Raw genomic sequence first — 25,043 nt, forward strand, 5'->3', positions numbered from 1 at the left:
AAATCTGAATCGATGAAGAGACTAATTCAGTTTAAAAAGCCAGTGTAGAAAAAATGCCTACATCATTTTTCTCAATTCATTTTAAATAAGCAATCGTCTGAGGTGAGGGAAAAATGGAGTTTTTTGAGGCCTCTTCTGCATTTTAGAATATAGAGGAAAATGCTGGGATTTTAAAATTACATTATGAACCACTTTTTGTTAAAATATATCTGAGCTTCAATGGTGATGATCAAGTTACTTGCAAAAGCAAGTCATCAATCTTCCAGGTCCTGACAAGAAGAGAGAAGTTTTAGCCAATCTAGAAAAATAGCATGAGTACCATTAGTTCTATTTTTATTTACAGAGAAACATCACAAACATAAGCAGTTAAATTTACTGTAAGGATCTGAGGTGCAGAATCCAACAGACCAAGAAAAAATCATTCAAAATGCAAAGAAATTGCAAGTTGCAGCAGATTTGAAAGATATTTCCCTAAGTTAAGTAGTAAGTACCAACAGGCTTAAATGACTTCTCTTAAGACAGAATCAGCTCCTTTTAGGAAGAAGGTTCCCTACTAGTTTTCAGGTGCAAGCAGCAAAGATTAAGGAAAAGATTTGGCCAAAGAGAAGAAACAAAAAATAAGAGCTCTATACACTTCTACACCATGAAATCTAGAAAAATATGTTTCTTATAAACAACTTATTGTAGGATTATGGATTTTAATCCATTCTGCTATCTGCTTCCATTTTATGGGAGAATTCATTCCATTCATATTTATATTTAAAATTACTAATTCTGTATTTCCCTCCATGTTATTTTTCCACATATTTACTTTTCTCTTTCCTTTCCTTTTATTCCTCCTCACCCATGTTTTGCTCCCTTTCCCTTTTAACTTTTTTTAAAAAAATTTTAGCTGTAAGTTTACTTTCACATATACTTTTGCCTTCCCTGTAATCAGTCCCTTCTTCCCTTTACTGACCATCCCCCCCACTTCCCTGTAGGGTAGGATAGATTTTTAACCTAATTGGGAATATCTATTATTTCCTCTCTGGGCCAAATCTATTGAGAGTAAGATGTACTCAGTGTCCACATTCTCCCTTCTTTCCCTCCACTATAAGTCTTTGTGCCTCTTCACCAGGTGTTATTTATCCATAATGCCTAGCCTTCTCCTGGTATAGTCCTTTTTATACTTTTATTGTTTTAACCCTCTCTTGTACTTACATCCCCTTTGTCAAAATATACTCTTTTTATCAGACCTGATAAAAGTATTATTCTCAAAGACTCCTTGATTGATTGCTCAGGAAGCAGTACTGCCTCATAGTCACTAATTACCCTCCCCTCTTCTATCTCATTAAAAATACATATTAAGAGTCATGAATCAAATCAAATTAAAATCACTTTATACCTTACCCCTTTTTCAAATACCCTCTATAGAAACACAATCCTCATGAGCCAAAGCATCATGCAAAGCCAAATCATTTCATGAACCACTTGTACCTTCCACCCTCCAAGCATACTCTCTACAATTATAGCCAAGGCATCAATAAAACAGAGGACTTGGGAGGGCGGAGCCAAGATGGCAACAAGAAGGGAGCTCTCTGATAAAATCATCAGCTAAGGACTCTAACTAAACTTTCCAGAGACAGAACCCACAAAGGGACCCAGTGAGGCAGTTCTCCTACTCAAGGTAACCTGGAAAAGAGCAGAAAGGCTCTGCTCCCCGGGGTCGGAGGGGCGGCCTGCCAGAGGGGTGGCCAGCCAGAGCAAAAGAACTTCAGCCTCCTGGAGGCAGCCCCAGGGCACTGGGAGTCTCAGCTCACAGCAGCAGGGGAGTCTCCTGAGCTGCACCCCGGGGAGCACCGGCACAAAGTGGGGGAACAGCATGGGATGTCTGCCAGAGCAAGCATGTGGAGCCCAGCCCTTGGGGCACACAGCCAGCAGCTTGGTATTTTGCCCAGACCAGGAAACAGAAGCAGGTGGAGCCAGTAAGCAGGAGCCCCCAGGGCATGAGCCCATTGAGCTGAGGGAGGAGAGTGAAGAGAGACTGCAGAGCTCTGTCCTCTGCCTCTGGAATAGGACTCTGGGGCTCTGACCACATTCAGATCCTGATCACAGTCTAGGCCCCCCCACAGAACAGCAGGGCCCCCCCCACCTCAGCCCATGACAGAGGGAGGTGCTTATGGTCATTCAGAGACCAGGAAGGAGGACAGAGCCTCACACACTGAGGGAGTGTCCCAAAAGCTCAGGAAGCACCCCCAAACCAGGCCCAGGCTGGGAAAATGAGCAAAGAAACAAAAGGAAGACTATTGAGAAATATTTTGCAAATGAGCCCAAGAAGGATCAAAATACTCAGTCTGAAGATGAGGAAGCACAAGCTCCTGCATCTAAAGACTCCAAGAAAAACAGAAATTGGGCTCAGGCTATGACAGACCTCAAAAAAGACTTTGAAAATCAAATGAGGGAGTTGGAAGAAAAACTGGGAAAAGAAAGGAGAGAGATGCAGGAAAAACATGAAAATGAAGTCAGCAGCTTAGTCAAGGAAATCCAAAAAAATGCTGAAGAAAATAGCATGCTAAAAACCAGCTTAGGTCAAATGGATAAAACAGTTCAAAAAGTTATTAAAGAGAAGAATGCTTTAAAAAGCAAAATTGGCCAGATGGAAAAAGAGATAAGAAAACTCTCTGAGGAGAACAAATCCTTCAGACAAAGAAAAGAATTCAGGGAGATTGATGAATTTAACAGAAATCAGGAATCAATATTTCAAAACCAAAAAAATGAAAAATTAGAAGAAAATGTGAAATATCTCATTGAAAAAACAACTGATATGGAAAACAGACTTAGGAAAGATAATTACAAATCATTGGAATACCTGAAAGTCATGATCAGGAAAAGAGCCTTGACATCATTTTCAAAGAATTACTACAGGAAAATTGCCCTGATATTCTAGAAGCAGAGGGCAAAATAGAAATGGAGAGAATCCACCAATCCCCCCGAGAAAGAGATCCCAAAAAACCAACCCCTAGGAATATTATAGCCAAGTTCCAGAACTCCCAAGTCAAAGAGAAAATATTACAAGCAGCTAGAAGGACACAGTTCAAATATCGTGGAGCTGCAGTCAGGATCACACAGGACTTAGCAGCAACTACAGTGGAAATTCGTAGGGCTTGGAATACAATATACCGGAAGGCAAAAGAGCTTAGAATGCAGCCAAGAATGAACTACCCAGCAAGGCTGAATGTCCTCTTCCAGGGAAAAAGATGGACTTTCAGTGAACCAGGGGAATTTCAAAGGTTCCTTCTGGAATGGCCAGAGCTGAACAGAAGGTTTGATCTTCAGATACAGGACTCAGGTGAAGCATGGAGATTGGAGGAGAGGGGGGAAACATGAGGGACTTAATGAGGATGAACTGCATGTATTCCTGCACAGAAAAATGACACTGATAATACTCATATGAACCTTCTCAGTTAATAGAGCAGGTAGAGAGAGCTTTTATAGTTGAAGCACAGGAGAAAGCTGAATTCGAAGATAAAATATGGTGTAAAAATGGAGTCAATAGAAAAAAAGGGAAATGGAATGGGAGAAAGAAAAAGGAGAGGGGGGAACAGTCCAAGATATTTCACATAATAAGATTTTTTTTTATTACAATGAGCTATTGCAATGATATGGAAGGGGGGAGGCAAGGGGGAATGAGGGAACCTTTGTTCTCATTAGAGGTGACTAGGCGAGGAATCAGCATATTTACTCAATGGGGTATAGACATCTGGAGTAAGAAGGAGGGGGGAGCAGGGGGAAGGGGTGGGGATGTGAATAAAGGAGGAGAGGATGGACCATGGGGGGAGAGTGACCAGATATAACACATTTTCTTTCTTACTTCTTGCAAGGGGCTGGGATTGGATGGCCTGCCCAGGACCACAGGGCAGGTGGATTCTGGGCCTAAGGGGTGGTATGGGGGCTCAGGGATTCTTGGCCCCAGGACCAGGGATCTGTCTGCTGCACCACTCAGCGACCCTACAGCAGAGTCAGAGTGAAAGGAGAGAGAAAATAGAGTACATGATAGTGGAGAAATAAGAAAGGAGGGAGTTGTGATAAGCAATGGCAAAGGTGGAAAAATATGGAAATAACTTTTGTGATGGACTTATCATAAAGAATGAGATCCACCCATGACAGAGTTGTTGGTGTTGGAACAAAGACTCAAGCACATTTTTTGTTATTATTATTTGGGGGAGGGTACAGGGCAAGTGGGGCTGGATGGCCTGCCTGGGGCCACATAGCGGGGTGATCTTTGGGTGTCTGGGGCCGCATTTGGACCCAGGTGCTCCTGGCTCAAGGGCCAATGCTCTGTCTGCAACCCAGCCACCCCTACTATTATTACTATTTTATTTTATTTTGGGTCTTTTTTTTTTCTTTCTTTTTTTTTGGTTTTTGCAGGGCAGTGGGGATCGGGTGGCTTGCATGTCACACGGCTGGGTGATTGTTGGGTTTACGAGGTTGGATGTGGGCTCGGGTGCTGATGGCTCCAGGGCTGATGCTTCGTCCATTGCGCCACCTGGCCATACCTACAATTATTACTATTATTTTTTTATTTTAATTTTTTCTCTCCCCTTTACTTTTTTCACCCAAGCAAGTCTATCTATATTCATGGGGGAGGAGGGGTATTTTGTTTACATGTTAACAAGAATATTTTATTAATGTAAAAAAACATTTGTACAAAATGAGAATAAAAAATAAATTTAATTTAAAAAAAAAGAAACAGAGGACTTCCAAAATTTTCTGATAAAAAGACCAGAACTGAACAAAAATTTCGATCTTCTAATCCAAGACTCAAGAGATGCATAAAAAGGTGAAAGGAAAGAGGCAAAAAAAAAAATGTTAGTCACGAACATTAAATGTATACAAGTCTCCAAGGAAGATAACACTTGTAACTGTTGAGAATTCATATTTTTCTTAGGCTAGTTAAAGAGATGAATATAGTTGAAGAGATTTGTGCTTAGAAGATAAAGTAAGGTTGGTTCTTGTCCTTCCTTATTGAAGAAGACCAAAATGACATCACTATGTTTGAGACAAATTACAGTGCATCAGATTATAGCTAATCAGCAGTCCAGGTCAACACCTGGGCTATATCTCACATTTCCTTTGGGTTACTTTAATTTTGCCTTGCTCATAGAGCTCAGGACTTTCTCTTATAAGGGCACCCTATGCTGGTCTTACAATCAAAGCTAAAATTCTTGAGACCTTCGGGGTGTCCCAGTAATTAGAGGATTTAGAAGCTCTAATCCATAATGAAATCAGAAGTAAATTTATATTACTGGAGGTTTATAGTGCAATAGGGGTAGAAGGTGGGAAAGTACTTAGAAGGGTTAAACATAAAGAGATTAGGAAGTGATCTTAAGTCATACTTTAGTTGATCAAGGTTATAGTAGCATCTTTGGGTGCTAAAGGGATAGTAGAGAGAGTACTAGATACTCTAGTAGAAGGCTGTAGGGCTATGGCTGGAGTACTATAGATATAAGGGAGAGAATATACTTAGAAGGACTGCACATGAAAACATCATGAAGAGATATGCTTTGTTTGATGCTTTGTTTACAACCAAAATAGAATAGGATGAATATTTTTAAAGTAACTGATACTTAAACAATGTCAATTATAACATATAAATTTCAGCACTGTAAAATGAACTGTGGCACAAGTCTTCTCATAGAACAAAATAATAGGAACAAAATGCAAGGCCCATAAAGGCAAAAAGAGCAAGATTAACACTTCCATGACAAAATAGAGGAATACACTTGAAGAAGACATAACAAAGAGGTAATAAAACTACAGAAATACAAGCAGAAATCATTGGATTTCTTGAATACAAGAGGAAGTGTCTGATCTTCAGAAAGATGAAATCTACTAAAAAAACTAAGACCCAACCATAGAATCCAAAGGTCTTCAATAGGCAACATCCATATGAACAATATGAGAATAAATGACAAAGTCTGGTGAATTGGTTTCCAGAAGTAGAAGAGGTTTAGGATGGTAATTTAGGACCAGGTCACTGTTGTCAGAAACTACAAAAGAATTATTCTAAAGGAATCTGAACTTAATGATCAATACAAACAATATGAGGAAACTCAAAGAAACAGTGCAAAAGACATCAAGATAGACTTTGATAATTTACCACCTTCTAAATATCTAGCAAATCATGAACTGAGATATGAAAAGCTCAGAATTCTTATGACTTGAAAAATGATAAATCTTCCATCTATAAAGAGAGTACTTAAAAGTATTCTTGAGAATTCAATCTATAAAACACACTGGAAGCATACTAATACCACAAAACAAGTTGCCTACAATAGTCCAGATATAACATTGATCATAAAAATCTGGTGGTTTAAATAGATGCGGCCCTCCAAAATATTCATAATCTCCAAGTTTCATGGAATAAATGACTTTCAAAATATAGAGAGAACAGAATGTATATATCTCATTCCTGTTGACCTGTATTCCAAAGATAAGCTTACATAAAAAGCAATTATTTTATCCATAATGCATGCATTATCGTAATTGAAATTCACAATAACTTTGAGGGGTAGATATCCTAGTGATGTAGAGAATTATGAATGTAGTGGAAAACAAAATCTGTAATCTTTTTTTGTTTATTTATTATTAATTTGTACAAATAATTTTTTATACATTACTAAAATATTCTTGTTTAAGAGTAAACATAATACCCCCTCCACCCCAAAAAATATAGACCCACATGAGCGATGAAGTAAAGGGGAGAGAAAAAATTAAAATTAAAAGAAAAATAATAATAATAATTGTAGTTATAGCCAGGTGGCACAGTGGACAGAGCACCAGCCCTGGAACCAGGAACACCTGAGCCCAAATCTGGCCCCAGACACCCAACAATCACCCAGCTGTGTGACCTGGTGCAAGCCACTCCAAACCCGTTGCCCTGAAAAAAAAAAACAAAAAAAAACTCAAAATAAAATAAAATATTAATAATAATAATATTAGGGGCAGCCAGGTGGTGGACAGAGCACTAGCCCTTGAGCCAGGAGCACCCAGGTCCAAATCCAGCCTCAGACACCCAACAATCACCCAGTTGTGCAGCCCCAGGCAGGCCACCCAGCCCCATTTGCCCTGCAACTCCCCCCCCAAAAATAATAATAAAATTGTGCTTCAATCTGTGTTCCACCACCATCAGCTCTATCTCAAGTGGATCAGATTCTTTATGATTAGGCCATCACAAAAGTTATTTTCATATTTTTCTACCCTTGCATTGCTGATCACAACTCCCTCCATTCCTACTTCTCCACTACCATGTACTATAATTTCTCTCTTTCCTTTCACTCTGTCACTGCTGTAGGGTAGCTGAGTGGGGCAGCAGACAGATCCCAGGCCCTGGGGCCAAGAGGCCCTGAGTGCAAATACTACCCCTTAGGCCAAGCATCCACCCAGCCCTATGGTCCCGTACAGGCCATCCAATCCCTGCCCCTTGCAAGAAGTAAAAAAGAAAATGTGTTATATCTGACCACTCTCCCCCTATGGTCCATGCTCTCCATCACTCACATCCCCCCCCCCCTTCACCCTGTCCCCTTTCACTCCTTCTTACTCCAGATGTCTATACCCCATTGAGTATATATGCTGTTTCCTCTCCTAGCAACCTCTGATGAGAGCAAAGATTCCCTCATTAACCCTTGCCTTCCCCCCTTCCATGTCATTGCAATAGCTCATTGTAATAAAGAAAAATCTTATATGAAATATCTTAACCTATTCCTCTTCTTTTTCTTTCTCCCATTACATTTCCCTTTTATCTATTGACACCATTTTTACACCACAATATATCTTCAAATTCAGCTTTCTCCTGTGCTTCATCTATAAAAGCTCCTTCTACCTGCTCTATTAACTGAGAAGGTTCATATGAGTATTATCAGTATCATTTTTCTACACAGGAACACATGTAGTTCATCATCATTGAGTCCCTCATATTTTCCCCTTCTCCTCCACTCTCTATGCTTCACCTGAGTCCTGTATTTGAAGATCAAACCCTCTTTTCAGCTCTGGCCATTCCAACAGGAACATTTGAAATTCCCCTGGTTTACTGAAAGTCCTTCTTTTTCCCTGGAAGAGGACATTCAGCCTTGCTGGGTAGTTCATTCTTGGCTGCATTCTAAGCTCTTTTGCCTTCCAATATACTGTATTCCAAGCCCTACGAGCTTCCAATGTAGCTGCTGCTAAGTCCTGTGTGATCCTGACTGCAGCTCCACGATATTTAAACTGTGTCCTTCTGGCTGCTTGTAATATTTTCTCTTTGACTTGGGAGTTCTGGAACTTGGCTATAATATTCCTGGGGGGTTGTTTTGTTTTGGATCTCTTTCTCAGGGAGATCGGTGGATTCTCTCAATTTATATTTTGCCCTCTGCTTCTAGGATATCAGGGTAATTCTCCTGTAGTAATTTTTTGAACATGATGTCAAGGCTCTTTTCCTGATCATGACTTTCAGGTATTCCAATAATTTTTAAATTATCTTACCTAAATCTGTTTCCCATATCAGTTGTTTTTTCAATGAGATGCTTCACATTTTCTTCTAATTTTTCATTCTTTTGGTTTTGAAGTATTGTGTCCTGATTTCTCATAAAATCAGCAATCTCCCTCAGTTCCATTCTTTGTCTGAAGGATTTGTTTTCCTCAGAGAGCTGTCTTATCTCTTTTTCCATCTGGCCAATTCTTCTTTTTAAAGCATTCTTCTCCCCAATAACTTTTTGAACTGTTTTATCCATTTGACTTATGCTGGTTTTTAGCATGTTATTTTCTTCAGCATTTTTTAGGATCTCCTTGACTAAGCTGCTGACTTCTTTTTCATGTTTTTCCTGCATCTCTTTCATTTCTTTTCCCAATTTTTCTTCTATGTCCCTCACTTGATTTTCAAAGTCTTTTTTGAGGTCTGTCATAGCCTGAGCCCAATTTCTGTTTTTCTTGGAGTCTTTAGATGCAGGAGCTTGGACTTCCTCATCTTCAGATTGAGTGTTTTGATCCTTCTTGGGATCACAGGCAAAGAATTTATCAATGGTGTTCCTCTTTTTTCTCTGCTTACTCATTTCTCTTGCCTGTGCCTGTTTTGGGGGTGTTTCCTGAGCTTTTGAGTGTGTGAGGCTCTGTCTTCCCTCCTGATCTGTGAATGACAATAAGTGCACCCCTCTGCCACAGGGCGGGGGGGGGGGGGCTGGGCTGCGATGAGGATCTGAATGTGGTCAGAACCCCAGAGTCCTATTCAGGGACTGAGGACAGAGCTGGGCAGTCTCTCTCCACTCCCCTCCCTAGATGCAGCACTCATGCCCTGGGAGCTCCTGCTTACTGGCTTCTGCTCCCAGTTCCTGGATCTGGGCTGCCAAGACCACGCTGCTCGCTGAGTGCCCTGAGGGCTGGGCTTCACATGCTCACTCTGGTAGAGGTCCCCCTGCTGATCCCCCAAATTGTGCCTGATGCTCACCGGGGTGTAGGTCAGGAAACTGTCTCCCACTGCTGTGAGCAGTGGCTTCCAGTTTTCTGGGGCTGCCTCCGGGAGGCTGAAGTTCCTTCGTTCTGGTGGGCCACCCCTCTGACCCCGTGGAGCCAAGCCTATCCACTGTTTTCCAGGTTACCTTGGGTTGGAGAACTGCCTCACTGAATCCCTCTGTGGTTTCTGTCTCTCAAAAATTCAGTTAGAGTCCTTAATTTATAAGTTTTGAGCCAAAGCACCTAAGAGACAAACCTCTCCTATAGCCATCTCGGCTCCACCCCCCGTAATCTTTTAATGCTGTTAAAATCAGGAATCTTGTTAAGGGTATGAAAAGGTCTTTGTCTTGAGATATAAATTGACTCCTATTGTTTCATTATTTAATGTAAAATTTGGTATCCTAATGTCCTCATTCCCAACCCCCAGCTTCCAACCTTCTACCTGGCTCTGGTCAGGTAATGGAGGAGGGAGTTCCCCAATTGCCCTCAGTACTTAGATAAAGGGCATGGCTAAAAAATCCTGAGATGAATGTCTCTTACCTAGTCAGCTCTTCCTTGACAGTCTTTCCTTATCTCCCTCTCCAGGTCTCAGTATTTACCAAGCAACCACACCTAGCCTTTTGTTAGTCATACTCTCTTAATTATTATTGACCCTTCAGGAGAAGTTTCCTTAACCTATTTACTTTACTATATTTCATAATGAAATCTGAAGCAGTTTTAACAACCCAGAGAGAGCTTGCGAATTCATTTGACTTTCAGGGGTCCCCAAATTCCTATGCTTATCTGGTTACCCAAGATCACATTGGCAACCATAGGTAAGATTACTCTTTCCTAATTATACCTTTAGTTACATAAGAAGAGGAAATCTATCTCCTACTGTTAAAAACATCTTATCACAGAACATAAAAAACATATTTCACCTAGTTCTGGTTTTTGGCTGCTTTTCCTTTTGTGATTGGGAATACATCATAAAAAAATTTCACCCCTTAATTCCCCACCCTATTTACAGCCCTAACTTCTCTATGGCAAGGCAATATAATAGCAAACTTATACCTCCTGCCCTCTAATCTATCTATCTAGTCAAAAAGCCCTCTGATCCTCAGGCTCCAGGCAACTCTATTCATTCTGCCTTCAGTTTAGCTGTCTCTACTGTTTAGACTACATGATGTATTGATATCTATAATATAGTGAGATGAATTCATACATCTTTGTAGTAACATAAAAGACAAACTTTCAAATGGACAGAATGTCTACAAAGGGAATAGCTATAAAATTAAAAGTATTCAAAACTGTGATTAATGTTTTTCAGTGTGGGTGAAAACATAAAGGGTTTTATTTAGAGGCTGATCTGAAGCTAATTTTGACATTTGCTGTTATTAGCAGCAAATTTCCAAGTATACCTTGATATGCATACAGAATAAAAGTGAGCAAGAAAAATGAATGCAGTTATTCTCATTTCTACAGCAAGAATGTCAGTAGTGTAGGAACATATCTGTTGACATAGGTAAGGCTTAGAAAAATTTATCATGTCAAGTCATAAAAGAGAACCATTTTTTGAGGATATGACCAAGCCAACAAGCCATAAGCAATATCACATATAAGATAGTTTTGTATTAATTCTGCTACAACATGATAGGTTTGGAATTAGAAAACAAGGAAATATAAGCACAATTAAAACAAAAAAGAATTAGCTCTATTATAAAATTCTTTAAATTTCCAGGAGATAAAATCATCAGCACTCTCATTAAATTTCAAAAAGGCCATCCAAAATATATGGTGAACTATACTGTACTGTGAATTAAATAATGTTCTAATTTCTCCATTGGTCTTCACAATGCTATATCTTGATTTGTTCACTTGTTCTTGGATCAAAATCATTCTAATTCAAATTCTGGTTCTATTTTTAAATATTGGGTTTTCGACTTAAGTCTATTTTAGCTGAAAAAAAACCATACTGTTGAAAGTCTACTGACTAAACGGCTGCTGATTCTAAAATGAATTCAGCTACTCTAAGTTAAGCCTTAATTTATACCTAAAATTTTCCACCCAGAGACATTCTTTTTGGCTGTTGTAAAACTGAAAGAATACAGCTTAGATGGTATAAGTACGATAGAAAAGATACAATGACCATCCAGACTGCATTAACCTTTGCATAGTTAATTTATTTTTTAATGTATTAGTCATTAATCAAGAAGATTGTCAGGGACCTGTTTATGTGTCGGACATTACACTAGGCTCTGGGTATACAAAAACAGTTTCTTCCGTCTAAGAATTAATATTCGTCCAAGGGAGATAAAATATACATTAATAAATTACATATTAGATAAATACCAAAAAAAAAATGGGAAGAGGAGGCCAAAAGCAACAGAAAAGAACTAAACTCAAAAAAGGCTATATACATATAGCAGGTGCTACTTGAGCAAAATAAGTGTGTGAATGAATCTTGCCATTCAAACTAGAAAAAAGCACCTAGAGGCCAAAGATAATGCTTCAAATCTTGAGAACTCCTGTGCCCAGTAGAAGAGAGAACACAGAGATGAGACTAAAATTTCAATGTTTGCAGGTTCCTAAAGATAATCCTTTAAATACAAAAGAAATAGTTTTAGGACAATCTAGAATAACCACCTAATATAGTGGTTATATATCTCCTCTGATCTTAAAAAAAAACTGAGCTATCAAAAAGAGTGTGTAGTTATAACTGAAGTCTTTTCTGGGACAGTCTACAGTAATGCACCGACAACTATAAAATGTTCAGTCAGATAATATAATTTATATAATTCTCACCCAGCAGTGGTTTCTGACACTTTTCTCTGCCCTTTAAGACCTAGACATTTTTCTTAAAACACACAAGACCACTTACAAAGCAAAATAATTGTACTATTTTCCCTACACAAAGTTGATAAACTACTCAACCACACTGTAACCATGGCATGAACTTAGAACTGCTTTTCCAATAATAAGAACAAATGTTTTGACTCTTAACTCCTAGTAAAAAAGTAATCTGTACTCAATTGCCTCCACTTTCTCACCTTCCACTCATTTCTCAACCTCTACTGATGTGATTTTGGCAGAAATTCCCAAGATTACCCATGATCTCTTAATTGCTAAAGCCATACTAATCTTTTGTAACCTCATTATAGCATCTGATACTACTGATTACTTCATTTCCTGCTTCTCCCTTAATTTTTATAATTCTACTTTCACTACTCTTACCTGACTAGCACCTCTCAGTCTCCTCTGTGAGTTTAACATTCATACCAACATCCTAAGTCATGGTTCTGCTCTCTTCTTTATTTATATTCTCTCTTGGTGATCACATAAGCTTCCAGAATAAAATGATCCTATATAGATGACTCCCAAAAACAGAAACCTTAGACTTTCTTCTAATATGTTCCTGATGGACAGCTCCATCTGAAAGTTCTGTATACAATGGCAAATTCAACATGTTCAGACTGAACCTTTACCTATTTCTGTAGAGGATACCATCATTACTCTAGTCAATCAGATTTGCAACTCCAAAGCCATTTTAGATTCTTTTTTCTCCCATATGCTCTGTATCAAATCCCAACTGGTAAATTCTATCTACATTATATCTCTCACATCTGACCCATGCTCTCCATTCACACTGCTCTCACTTAAGTTCAGGTTCTTATTATCTCTTTCTTTTTCTTATTTTTTTTTTACTGTTAAATTTGTTTTTTTTCACTTTATTTTTTATTTTTATTAAAGATATTATTTGAGTTTTACCCCCAATCTTGCTTCCCTCCCCCACCCCCACCCCACAAATAGCACTCCCTCAGTCTTTAATTTGTTTCCATGTTTTACCTTGATCCAATTTGGGTGTGATGAGAGAGAAATCATATCCTTAAAAAGAACAAAATTCTCAGAGGTAACAAGCTCAGACAATAAGATATCTGTTTTTTTTTCCAAATTAAAGGGAATAGTCCTTGTACTTTGTTCAAACTCCACAGCTCCTTATCTGGATACAGATGGTACTCTCCTTTGCAGACAGCCCAAAATTGTTCCCAATTGTTGCACTGATGGAATGAACAAGTCCTTCCAGGTTGAACATCACTCCCATGTTGCTGTTAAGGTGTACAGTGTTTTTCTGGTTCTGCTCATCTCACTCAGCATCAGTCAGTTCATGCAAATCCCTCCAGGTTTCCCTGAAATCCCATCCCTCCTGGTTTCTAATAGAACAGTAGTGTTCCATGACATACATATACCACAGTTTGCTAAGCCATTCCCCAATTGAAGGACATTTACTGGATTTCCAATTCTTTGCCACCACAAACAGGGCTGCTATAAATATTTTTATACAAGTAATGTTTTTACCCTTTTTCATCATCTCTTCAGGGTATAGACCCAGTAGTGGTATTGCTGGGTCAAAGGGTATCCACATTTTTGTTGCCCTTTGGGCATAGTTCCAAATAGCTCTCCAGAAGGGTCGGTCTTATTATCTCTTAAACAAGAGTGGTGCAATAGTCTTTTGTCTGTCTGCCTGACTATAACTATCCAATAGTTCCCAAATTAACTTTTCAAGCATATATCTAATTGTGTAACTCCCCAACTACATAAGCTTCATTAATCCCCTATTCTTTTTTTAAGGTGTTTTTTGGGTTTTTTTGCAAGGCAACGGGGTTAAGTGGCTTGCCCTAGGCCATACAGCTAGGTAATTATTAAGTGTCTGGGACCAGATCTGAACTCAGGTACTCCTGACTCCAGGGCCAGTGCTCAATCCACTGCACCACCTAGTCACCCTTTTACTTCTTGAATAAAATGCAATCATTTCTGTCTGGCATTTCCAAACCCCAGTTATAGTTTTCCTTTTCAGAATTATGTAAATTATTCCCTTCACAATTTAACTCCAGTTAACCTATCTAGATTTCTTGCAAATTACTCCCAATCACTCACTGTACATTCTAACACAAATGGTCTCTGATCCATTCACCGATGATAGCAATCTATCGTCTATATCCATACCTTTACAATAATCATCTTCCTGATCTGAATAGTCTTCCTCTTCATTGATCCTTCATGGACTCCATAGCAGTTTTCTGAGTTTCCTCCTTTTGAATCACTTCAATACAAGCTTGGCCTGAATCCTCATTTTGGTAGCACTCTCCCTTGCTGCCAAATTCTAATACTATTTTGTATAAACTTTTGTGTATACATACTTCTCCCAAAAATATAAGCACTTTGAGGCCAGGGATGTTTTTCATTATTATTTTTATATTCCCAGAACCTAGGATAGTGTACTTCTTGCATGTTTTTGTTATTAATAAGTTCTTGATGAATGAGATTGAGATATGAATCTAGTCACAATTTCTTAATCATCACAAGATAAGTGAAGACTATGGCTATGGAATCAAAGATAAATGATCTATATAGGATTTGACCAGAAACCCTATCTTCCATCAATATTGTCATATCATCATCATCATCATCACCAGCAGCAGCAGCAGCTATAAGGGGTGGGGGGAAGGGGGATTTTTCCCCACAAGGAAAAGAGGAAACCCAGAGGGTGGAACCAAGAGGGTGGCATGGAAGCAGGAATTCCTATAAGTTCTCCCTCAGATCACTCCAAAAGCCTTAAAATTATGACTCTATCCAAATTCTAGAGTGACAGAACCCATAGAAAGGCTGAGTGAAACAATTTTCCAGCCCAAAGCAACTTGGAAGATCTGTGGGAAGGATCTGTTCCACCAGGGAGGGAAAGGATCACAACGTTGCCCAGGCCATACCGCAACAGAGTGAACCAATTCCAGCCTTCTAGGAACAGCCCACTGGGCACCTAGGTCTGTGGCAGTGAGAATGGTTTCCAGACCTCTCAGGCCAGGAATCACCAAGGACAATTTGGAAGGTCAGCAGGAAAACTCCGACACACCAGAGTAAGCATGGACCCCAGTGAAGCTTAGGCTTCAATGTAGACCCAATCCCAGGAACTGGAAGCAGGACTGTGGAGCCACCCAGCTGCTGCTTCCAGAGCACTCAGTCCATGAATGCTAAGGTGGTTGAGGTAGACCACAGAGGTCTTTCCATGATCCCTGAGAGAAGACTCTATTGCTTTGCCCATACTCAAATCCAAGTCACACTGAGGAGCCCACAACTGCCACAGTGGAACAGGGACCCTTCTCACAATTTAAGGATGGAAAGGAGTGCTTGTGGTCATTCATAGACCAGAGTACAGGTCAGGAGAGCAGTCAGAAATTTTGAACAAATTAAGATCCCTGGGTCCCGAAAAACACTTTAAAAACTCAGGAAGTATGTGTCAAAATCAGGTCATCGGCTGGAGAAAATGAGCAACCAACAGAAGAAAAAGAATCTGACCACAGACAATTACTTTGGTCCCATGGAGGATCAAAATATACATTCAGAAGAAGACAAACTCAAAGTTTCTAAATACAAAGCCTCCAAGAAAAAGAGGAATTGGTCTCAGACTACAGAAGAACTCAAAAAAGGTCTTGAAGAGAAATGAAAACTATGCAGGAAAATAATGAAAATCAAGTCAGTAGCTTGGGGAAGAAGATACAAAAAAATAACATCCTAAAAACCAATTTAGATGAAATGGAAAAAGCAGTCTAAAAGGTCAAAGAGGAGAATAATACCTTAAAAAGCAGAAGTGGTCAGATGGAAAAAGGAGATTAAAAATGCTCTCTGAAGAAAACAACTCCTTCAAATGTAGAATGGAACTAAGGAAACTGATGACTTTGTAAGAAATCAAAACAATAAAACAAAACCAAAAGAATAAAAAACTAGAAGAAAATGTAAAATATCTCCCTGGAAAAACAACTAACCTGGAAAAACAGATCCAGAAGAAATAATTTAAAAATTATTGGGCTACCTGAAAGTCATGACTCAGAAAAGAGCCTAGTCTTCTAGGGTGGATGGGAAGGACAAATTATGTGGGATTTAATGATGCTGAACTGTGTGTATTCCTACATGGAAAGATGATACTGATGGACCTTCTCTTTTATTAGGTCAGTTAGAAGGAACATATATAGACAGGAGCTGAGTATGATGATATGATATGATATGATATGATATATTATATTATAAAGATGGAGATAATGGGCAAAAAAGGAATGTACTAGGAGAAGGGAAAGGGAGAAGTAGAATGGGCCGAGATATTTTATGTAGCAGTGACAAGAAAAAGCTTTTGAAATGGAGTGAAAGGGGGAAAGTGAGGGGAGAATGAGTGAATCTTCACTCTCACCATAAGTGGCTCAGAGGTAAAAACATACACTCACTAGGGTACAGAAAACTATCTTACCTTAGATGGAAAAAAAGGAAAGGAAAGGGATGAGAGAAAGAGTACAGGGAAGGGGGGATTAGATGATAAAAGAAAAGGAAGCTCATGAGAGAGGGTAGTCAGATACAACACACTTTTGAGGAGGGACAGGGTGAAAGGAAAGAGAGAAAAGAATAAGTGGGAGTGGGGAGGAATAGAATGGAGAAAAAATACAGTTAACAGTAGTAACTGTAAGAAAAAATACTGAAGCAAGTTCTCTGATGGACTTAGGATAAAGAATGTGATCCATCCCAGAGACAGAGCTGATAGTATTTCAACACAGAATAAAGGACACTTTTTCTCCCATCTCTTTATTTTTCTTGAGTTTCTCTATCTTTGTGGGGGGGAGAGGGGATTATGTATACTTTTAAACAAGACAATTGTAGTAATGTGAAAATTTATAAATAAATTAAATGTAAAAAAAAAAAGATAAAACCCAGATCCAAAGATGCAAACATGAAACACAACACAACTGGGAGTCTGTTTCCTAATTACTATCATTATAGAAATAACATTCTGAATAACTTCAACGTTGGCCATCCTATAGTTACTGTTTTATGTATTACACACTATTGGAAAGGAGCATCTCTAAAAATTCCAATATAATTTCTCTAAATAACTTGCATAGTCAAGTATCCTGCAAATATGATTCATTTCAGGGAAGATTAAAACTACATCTGGGAATTACCCCATTTTGACACCAGTTCATTATTTTCCCTCTTGAAATCTAAACTTCCTGAGGCTTTAAGAATATGCAAGTCAACAGGCTAATGAAACTCCTTAACCATAAATATTTATGTATAACTTCAACAAAAAAATAAGTATTTTAGTTTTCATTTTGCTTCATGCTCCTGCCCCAATCAACAACAAATTAGCCCATGATGCACCAGCTGACCCTTCTACTATTTCTTTAAGCAGACTAAATAAAAACACCGATCTTGACTAAAAAGTAAAAGACCAGCACCAGCTGTGCAAGTCCAACATACTTCTATTCTTATTCTGCATTCACAGAGTAAATTCAGTTTGTTATAAGTGACATTATTCTGAACAGGAATAAGTTTCCATATGAACATGGTACCATATTTAGCTTCAAAACAGTTAAAAACATGCACATTTTAAAAAAATTTCTACTTGCCTTGTGCCTGCATTTTAGAACAACTCCATAGGCTCCTATAATAAAAATAAAGAAATATGAACAAATGGGATACATACTAGGATATTTAGAGCAGCTAAACTTTCAATCTATTTATTTGGTGAATCTAGTATCAGTATATTTCAATGCTTTCTAAAATAAAACTCTATAGTGGTAAGTCAGCCTTATAAAAATGTGCTAAGGATAAAAATTCTTAACAAAAGGTAATTTCAAGTCCCTCCAATTTCTACAGATGCTTCAAATTTTGAGGTAGACATCACATTGATTTCTTATTTAAGGGTGGGGGAATCAACTCTCTTTCACAAGAACTTGTATACTTGCTGCAAAAAAATTGATCAGTTTCAAACTGACCAATAAAGTATCTTATAAGTAAAAATAATTCTATGTGGTATATAACAATTTTAAATATATACATTTTAAGTAATTAGAAGCTATATATGTTCTCTATTTCAGAAAACTCTCTAAAATACAATAAAGCCTCATTAATAAAAATATTTGAAGAAATTTGAATTATAAAATTTTAATCAAATAGGCTTTTTTCATTCATAAATTCAATTACAGTACCTCCTATTGAGATATGTGTGGTTATTAGAAAAGATAAATTCACCTTATAAAAATAACATCAATGTTAAAGGCATGCTAATAAGGACCTTATAGAAAAAAACACAAAATTCAAAAGCTAAAGAAACAATAAAGAAACTCTTAGAGACTGGATTGTAGATTGTAGACTGGATTTTGCCATCCTCAAATTTCCCAGAATGAAATTTCAGTATCCTGAATCCTAATTAATGAGGGTTTACTGTACTACTATATCTGAACATTCCTCAAGAATCCAATTAATTCAGGAAGTCTAACTTACCTTCACCTACAACCCCAAGGATCTCAAATTTATTCATCACATTACCAATGTTAGGAATCTTCATGAAGACAAATTCCTCTTTTGATGCAAGCCACAGAACATGGCACAAAGAAGGGTTATTTGAGAAAGTTTTGTAGTTGGTTATATTGGAAGAGCTTGAAGAAAGAAATCCACGCTGGCTGATGGGAATTCTCACATTATTGTCCTAATTCTGAAGTATAAAATGATTCCCCCTGAAACAACAAATACCACAATTAGTCATTGCAGATCTTTATCAGAGTGCTCTAATTTAAAAGTGTCCCTCTAAAATAAAAGAGATGGAATCTCATGATGCTTGTTAAAAAGCAAGATTTACAGACTGTCATACTTTGAACTACATCTCAATTATGAAACTCAAAATAGTGGGTTTATAATAAAGATAAAACAACTCCAAATAGAAGCACAAATGCTTTTGTAAAGCCAGGTCTATATTTTATAAATATTTGGTCATTTAAAGTTACATTGATTATAGAGTTTGATTTAAAGGAGGAAAAAAATCACTTTGAATAAATCTCTAGAAATATACATTATCTTCTCTATTTGTTTTAGTGATGCCTTCATCTTCTGTAAGCTCCATTGATACCCCAGCTTGACCTTAATATCCTAGTCCTCAGACTTTAATGAATCAATCACTCATCTTCAGAGCAACACTGAGTAAGGAAGATTACACATCAAGCCCTAGCAAAGGTACTGAGAACACAAAGACAAAAAAAAAAAAAAAAAAAAAAAACACCAACTCTTTTCTCCAGAAGTCTAGACAACTCATAATGTAGATCTGAAGAAAGGTGGTGGGGAGGGTGGATAGAAAAGAAAGGCAGAATCTAGAATGCTGTGGAAGTAGTAGAATTGACAGAACTGAACAAACTGGCTTAAAGAGAGGAAAGGAGGAGGAAAGGAAGGAGGAAATGAGAAGTCAAAAGTGACTCCTATTTCTTGAGGGAAGTTGGAACAAAGGTTGACCTGTATGTACTATTGCAAAATGAAGTCAGTAGAACCAAAGCATGCATGACTAAAATAACACATACCAGGCACTCTCCAAATATAGGAATATAAAAAAATGAACCCCTCTTCACAAAGAGTTTACAACCTAATAAAGGTAGAGCAAATCATAAAAATAAAGTGATTAAGAAGCAAACACCATCAATAAGGTCTTGAATTATGCCTCCTGAAGCCTCATTCAGTGTCTGATTTATCATTTAAAAGACTGTGTGTGTGTGTGTGTGTGTGTGTGTGTGTAGATAGAGATATTGTTTACTTCTTAGAATTTTACGACTTCAAGTGCTAGTCTTCCTCCTTCTGAGGAATGTGAATTGAGATCCTGTTTACTATAAAATATATGCCTGCATACACACATATTCTTAAATACTTAGATTAATCATTAAGGCCTTTCTAACTCTGCCAAGTCCTCTGTGTCTTTTTTTAAAGACTATTTTTCCCTTTCATACCCAGGCTGAAAGTACAGGGACTACTCACAAATTGGATTCCACTATGATGGGCACAGGACCTCCAATCTGCTGCAGTATTTCATTTCTGGATTAGTTTCACTGTTCCTTAAGCAATCTGATGATCCCAGAAGCTTATCACATTTATGTCAAACTCAGTGTGAACACTTGATTAAGTTCAGAACCTGTGAGCCTCAGCCTCTCCAGTAGCAGACGTGGTAAACATGCATCCTCCACAACAAATTTCTTTGCCCATTTAAAGATTATTTCTCTCCCCTAAAGAAGTCAACTTAGTATTCCTATGTAGAATCCCCAAAGTAAAAAACCAAAGTCTCTTATCACTGCTTGAGAGAAAAATCCAAAGCTATTTTTCTGGCCCAGGCCAGGTAATAGAGGCAATACTTCCCAGAAAGATACTCTCCCATAATGACTGGTTACCATCCTATAATACCCATATTATAATATGCAATTTCAACTGCTTATTTTTTCTTTTATTTTTGTCCCTAAAACCAAAGAAGGTTTCTCCAAAATGCCCTAAATATAATTTCATAGCTAAGTATCTTTGTGGGTCCACGAAGTCAACCGGCATCTGGAGATAAGATCCTCCAAACCCTTTTGTTGGCCTACCTTATATAAACTGGGAAACATTCTAATCCCATACACTGATTCTGCTCAGTCAAATAATGCAATCAGAGAACTCAAAGAACAAAACCGGTAACAGAAAGCATCTTGCTCCCTCCATCAATCACTATTATGATTCCTAAAAAGGAGGGAATATAGTTAATAAGTCAAAAATGGGACTTATACAAAATAGAAAACTAGTAAACCATCTTGGAGACAGTACCACACCATGATATTACATCAGAAAGCAAGACAAGGGGGCAGCTAGGTGGTGAAGTGGATAGAGCACCAGTCCTGAAGTCAGGAGGACCTGAGTTCAATAATTAAGTTCAGACACTTAATAATTACCTACTTGGGTGATCTTGGGCAAGCCACTTAACCACATTGCCTTGCATAAACAAAAAAGAAATGAAGAAAGGAAGTAATAAAGAGCAGGTGAATAAAACCACAACTACCCTGGCAAAGGCAGTCACTCTGGGCTGAAAGTCCAAAAATCATGTAAATTGTAGAAGCCTGAAGGTCACTGGTACTAACATTAGAAATCAATGCTTTTACTCTTTAAAATGCTACATCAGGGGGCGGCTAGGTGGCGCAGTGAATAGAGCAATGGCCTTGGAGTCAGGAGAACCTGGGTTCAAATCCAACCTCAGACACTTAATAATTACCTAGCTGTGTGGCCTTGGGCAATCCACTTAACCCCATTGCCTTGAAAAACCTAAAAAAATAAATAAAATGCTACATCAGTTTTATCTTCTCTCTAGGCAATGAAACTTAATTACAAGCCATATGAACTCCTGGACCCCTGCAGGCACTTCCATGTGTCCAGACAATCCTGGCAATCAAGCAACATCTGCTGTGATCTGCTTTGGCCTTTGGACCACCAGATTCAAATCTATTCAAAAGTCCTATAGCCTTGTGCTATTTCCCCTTCTCTCTTTTAGAACTTGAAACTCTAAAAAGCCATAATTTCTTCCATTTTCTATGTCTACTAATTACCCAAGTTTGGCATATGGAATCTGATACTTTTTTCCCTTTAACTATTCCAATCTGGATCCAGATTTAAAAGATCAGAGTACACTGTGGTCTTAAGGCAGTTGTCAATAGCATATTCTAATAAATCTTTTTGGGGACATATAAATCTTATAGTCAGATTTTCTCCTTTTCCACAGCAGAGTTTCCTAAATCCAAGTCATTCTTTCACCCTCCTCTTCTCAAACTGCAACTCAGACTCTGGCAATGGGACCCCCAGAAGTGAGTTTTCACTTTTATTTTGCCTGGAACCAGATCTATCTCCTGGTAAATAAGCCATATTTTCTTCTCTTCCTCCAACTCTCAATTTTCCAACTCTATCTTACTCTTAGGTTCTCCTCTCAGAGAGGAGAAGAAGAGTGTCTTGTTTGCTAGTTGTAATTTTTTTTTAATCTCTGATGGTTAAGCATTTCACTCCTTAGAGTCCAGCATTCTTTTCACTGTACCCCATTATCCTGAGACACAGTACTTGATTAGATGGTTAATTTCATGTTTTGAAGATTCTAGATTTAAGCCTTACTATACATGAAAAAGCTGTTTTACATAAAATAAATTCAAAATGTAAGTTGTTGGCAGGAATAGAATGAAAACACAAATGGTCTAGCTAAAAATGGAGAGAAGAGCAAATGTATGAGAACCTGGTATGTTTACTTAAAAGCTGCTTAATCCTCTGAGATCTAAGGTGAGTGAGTGCCTGTTTATTGCATACTTAAGGTGGGTAAAGTTCAATGCCAGTCACTGTAGAAGATGTTAAGTATATACAAAAAAATCATCCCTGTTTTTAAGAGCAAAATGTCACCTGTTCAGCCAATCTTTTCTTTAATTATCTAAGGGAAACATACAGTTTAAAATAAGTTTAAAAATTAAAAAAAATTGAAAAATAATAAGGACATGGCTTGCTGTCAATCCTCATAAAAGGCACAAACTCTTGACCATTTCCTGGAGTGACTTATTATTATAAGATCTTGTGTCAAACAGGTAAATATAATTTCAATGGCCAGGCCTATTTTTAATCCCATTTTGTCTTTGGCTGCATATATTCATATACTCACCCTGTTTTAAAAAATCCAACTGATATAAAATGCTGCCAGAAATAAGTTTTGGAGTACTATGAAAATGTCTTATAGGTAATAAGAAGTGCTATGAAAAATTACACATTTAAAGATAACACCACAGGATGCTTATGAAGGTTGACATTAGCTAAATTTGGTTCAGTATACAGTTAAAACAATGACAGAGACATCCTGCACTATGCTCAATCAAAATCACTAAGATATATTGTTATATTATTGTCAATAGTTTGATTATTAGTCTGAGACAAATGAGACAGCAGATCAAAGATGGGATGGGAAGCAAGGTTGGAAAGAACTTAGAGAGGTCTACATTTAGCAAATGCAGACTGGGGTTTTGTTCTCAAAGAAAGAACAAACAACACAGCTCATAAAGGGCATAGACAAAAGAACATTTCAAATTTCAAAACTGGACATTCCGTAACTTTGAGCCAGTGTTCCCACTTTCAAATCCAGATGACAAGCACTCTTTAAGAGTTCTTTAAGAACAGGTTGATTCCCATGTTCTGAACACAAAGTGACACTATTCTGACCTCCTGAAATTCATCACAAATTTTATTTCAAAAGAAAAAGATGAAATGCTTGCAGTCAAATCTCTATTATCTGTGTGAATGGAAACAAAGCAATGGAGAAAAATAATCCAAAACACCAGCTAACAGAAAAGTAATTGTTCTAGATTAGGAATATGTTCTTTGATGCTTGCCTTCCTGTTTTATACTTAAACTATTATCAGTGTTAGCTGTAGCATTTCAGAGCCAAACAAGGAAGTAAAGGGAAGAGATATTGAGAAGAGTGTATGTATACTAAGAGCATGCTAAATAAGCATTCAGGGCTAGTAAAACCAAGATTTCATCTTTGATATACTAAGTCCCCATTCATTCCTTCATTCATTCAAACAGCACAATCATAACCAAGGACTGGTTGAGAAGCCTAGTATTTATGAATTTGCTCTCTTGTCACACTTTCCTCTAAGAGAAATGATTATTAATAACCAATTATTAATATCTGAATTCAAGGGCTTTTTTTTTACTTCCTCATTCAAAAATCAGAGCATTACATCTAGAAGCCAAGTATTTAGTTGTGAGAACAATTCTATAGAGAAATGTTTTGGAGGCCTGAATTCACTCTTTCTAGAGACAAAGATAACAGAATCAAACCAAAGATAGTAATATAAAAGCTTTAGAAAGAAATGCTTGCATTTCTATCCTGGCTAAACTTTTAAAGTAAATATCCCTTTGAAAAGACTAACTGATGTTCATTGATTAAATGGAACTGAGATGCTAGTTATTAGTAGTTAAGGAGGGGGAGGGGAGATAAATGTTGAAAGAGGAGGTGTTAGCATTAAAGAAGAGATGAAAGCATCTTTAATATTAAGAAGTTTTCCTCTCTCCCCAAAACTCCAAAAAAGCTAATCAACATTCAATGGATTCTACTGTGGCATGCATGATTTCCAATCAGTTTCCAGTTCTATTTATATTCTAGACAACCTCCTTTAGACCCACTCTAGGTTGTTCAAATATATTTGAGAACAGGATAGTGTATTTGATTTTAATTTCTAAAAGCAGGATAACTTAAATTCAAAAAAACAAGGCGAGCTAATGCATTTTTAGGCTGAATTAAAATAATAATTGTCATTGTTAGTCTTTTGAGGACTACAAAGCACTTTACATATTTTGTCATAAATCTTTAAGATAGGAAATAGAGTATCATTTTCCCCATATTACAGATGAGGAACCTAAAGTTTAAAGGAATTAAGTAATGTAACACAGTTACAAAGCTAGCAAAGATAACAAAAAAAAGGAAAAGAGCCAATGGCAGAGGAGCTTTGGGGAAAAGGGGAAATTTAATACACTAGTGATGAACTTGTACTTTGGATTAAACATTCTGAAGTGGAATTCAGAACTACACTCAAGTCACAAAACTCTGCAAAATCTTTTGATCCAGAAAAACTACTATTCAGCCAAAGAAGATCTTTAAAATGAAAGAAAAGAAAAGAAAAGAAAAGAAAAGAAAAAGGACTCAGATGTAGCAGTAAAAGAAAGTACAGCAGCTCTTTAGTGGTTAAGAAACTGAAAAC

General features: G+C 37.6%; 1 protein-coding gene across 4 annotated transcripts in view; it reads right to left on the reverse strand.

The window, feature by feature from the left end:
- The window catches only part of CDKL5 (cyclin dependent kinase like 5), a 250,898-nt gene that overhangs the window by 167,920 nt on the left and 57,935 nt on the right, over positions 1 to 25,043 (reverse strand). For all 4 annotated transcript variants that reach the window (XM_074192329.1, XM_074192328.1, XM_074192327.1 and 1 more), the window contains 2 exons: positions 18,766 to 18,998; positions 17,889 to 17,923 (listed from right to left, as the gene is read on the reverse strand). In XM_074192329.1, the coding sequence (XP_074048430.1) occupies positions 17,889 to 17,923; positions 18,766 to 18,829 (99 nt within the window). In that variant the 5' untranslated portion in view covers positions 18,830 to 18,998. The remainder of the gene's footprint in view (positions 1 to 17,888; positions 17,924 to 18,765; positions 18,999 to 25,043) is intronic.

Source organism: Macrotis lagotis, chromosome 6, assembly GCF_037893015.1.
Source record: "Macrotis lagotis isolate mMagLag1 chromosome 6, bilby.v1.9.chrom.fasta, whole genome shotgun sequence".
NCBI classification, from domain to species: domain Eukaryota; kingdom Metazoa; phylum Chordata; class Mammalia; order Peramelemorphia; family Peramelidae; genus Macrotis; species Macrotis lagotis.